Raw genomic sequence first — 1,173 nt, forward strand, 5'->3', positions numbered from 1 at the left:
CGGCTCGCCAGCGCTTCCTTGACGACTGTCAGGTCGCCCCGCTGCCACTTTCAGGTCACCCGGCCTCCCAGCCATCACCGGCTCACCTGGGCCTCGACGACGCCCGGGAGAAGGCTCAGGGTGACCAGCAGCCGCACAGCGGCCGTCCCCCGCCCCGCGCCGGCCCGCCGGGTCCCCCGGCTCATGCTGCCCGCTCCCCGCACCGCGGCCGGCCGGGCCCCTGCGGGCCGGGGAACAACGGGCGGCCCGGGCGACGACCCACGGGGACGGATGCCGGCGGCAGGGAGACTCCAGGGTCAGAGGTCCGCGCGTCCAGCAGCTGCGAGTGAGGCGGAGAGGCGAGCGCCCCCACCTCACCCCAGGAAGCCCCGCCCCTCGCCCGGCCCCGCCCCGAGCGCGGGGCCTTGTGGGAGTTGTGGTCCCGCGCGAAAGCCAGGGCCGCAGCGGAGCGAACCCTGTCCTGCGCTGCTCCGCCTCGCGGGCTCGGGTTTCGAGTTGGCCAATGAGACCAGACCACGCGGGCCCCAAAACAAGGAAGGTGGGGGCCGGCAGGGCGTCCTCTCTCCTCGCGATTGCCCTGGAAACGCGGCCCGGCCTCCTGTGTTGTAGTCCCTGAACCAGCACCGCCGCGCAGTCCAAATTTGCCCAGTACCTAGTACGTTATTAGGGTCTTCGATTTGAAGTCGGAGGCGCTTTCTTCGTCTCAGTCACTGCCCTGTGGCCTCATCCATGACGGGGAGCCTAGTAAGCCCCTGCCACTTGTAGACGTGGCTTCGGCCCCTCTCATTTTATAAGTCCGACATGTGGACGCAGTCCTCTGCGCTGCCTCACTCCCACCCCTAGGTTGACACTTCGCTTACAACATGATGCACGTTTAAAGAATGCGAACAAACCCAAAAGTTCATAATGAAATATGGGAATGGGGATAAACACAAAAAAACTTGGAGTGATAATAGAGTGGGTTCAGCTCCTACCTTCCAAACATTCTAGTTTATGTGGTTTTAAGCAAGTTACTTAGCCTTTGGGCACCTCAGTTTATCCATCTATAAGTGAATATAATAATGCCCCCCTCAAACATTGCTCTAGGATTACATGAGATTATAGACACAAAGGAAGTCTTCAATAAATGATAGCTGCTATTTTATCAATAGCCTTGATGACTAGAAAACTAGA

At 60.3% G+C, this 1,173-nt stretch overlaps 1 protein-coding gene across 1 annotated transcript in view; it reads right to left on the bottom strand.

The window, feature by feature from the left end:
- Window positions 1-349, bottom strand: part of ERO1B (endoplasmic reticulum oxidoreductase 1 beta) — a 47,915-nt gene extending 47,566 nt beyond the window's left edge. The window contains exon 1 of the mRNA XM_019651814.1: window positions 87-349. Within this exon, the coding sequence (XP_019507359.1) occupies window positions 87-185 (99 nt within the window). The 5' untranslated portion in view covers window positions 186-349. The remainder of the gene's footprint in view (window positions 1-86) is intronic.
- Between the last annotated feature and the right edge of the window lie 824 nt (window positions 350-1,173).

This window comes from Hipposideros armiger, unplaced genomic scaffold (genome assembly GCF_001890085.2).
Source record: "Hipposideros armiger isolate ML-2016 unplaced genomic scaffold, ASM189008v1 scaffold_167, whole genome shotgun sequence".
In the NCBI taxonomy this organism is placed as follows: Eukaryota; Metazoa; Chordata; class Mammalia; order Chiroptera; family Hipposideridae; genus Hipposideros; species Hipposideros armiger.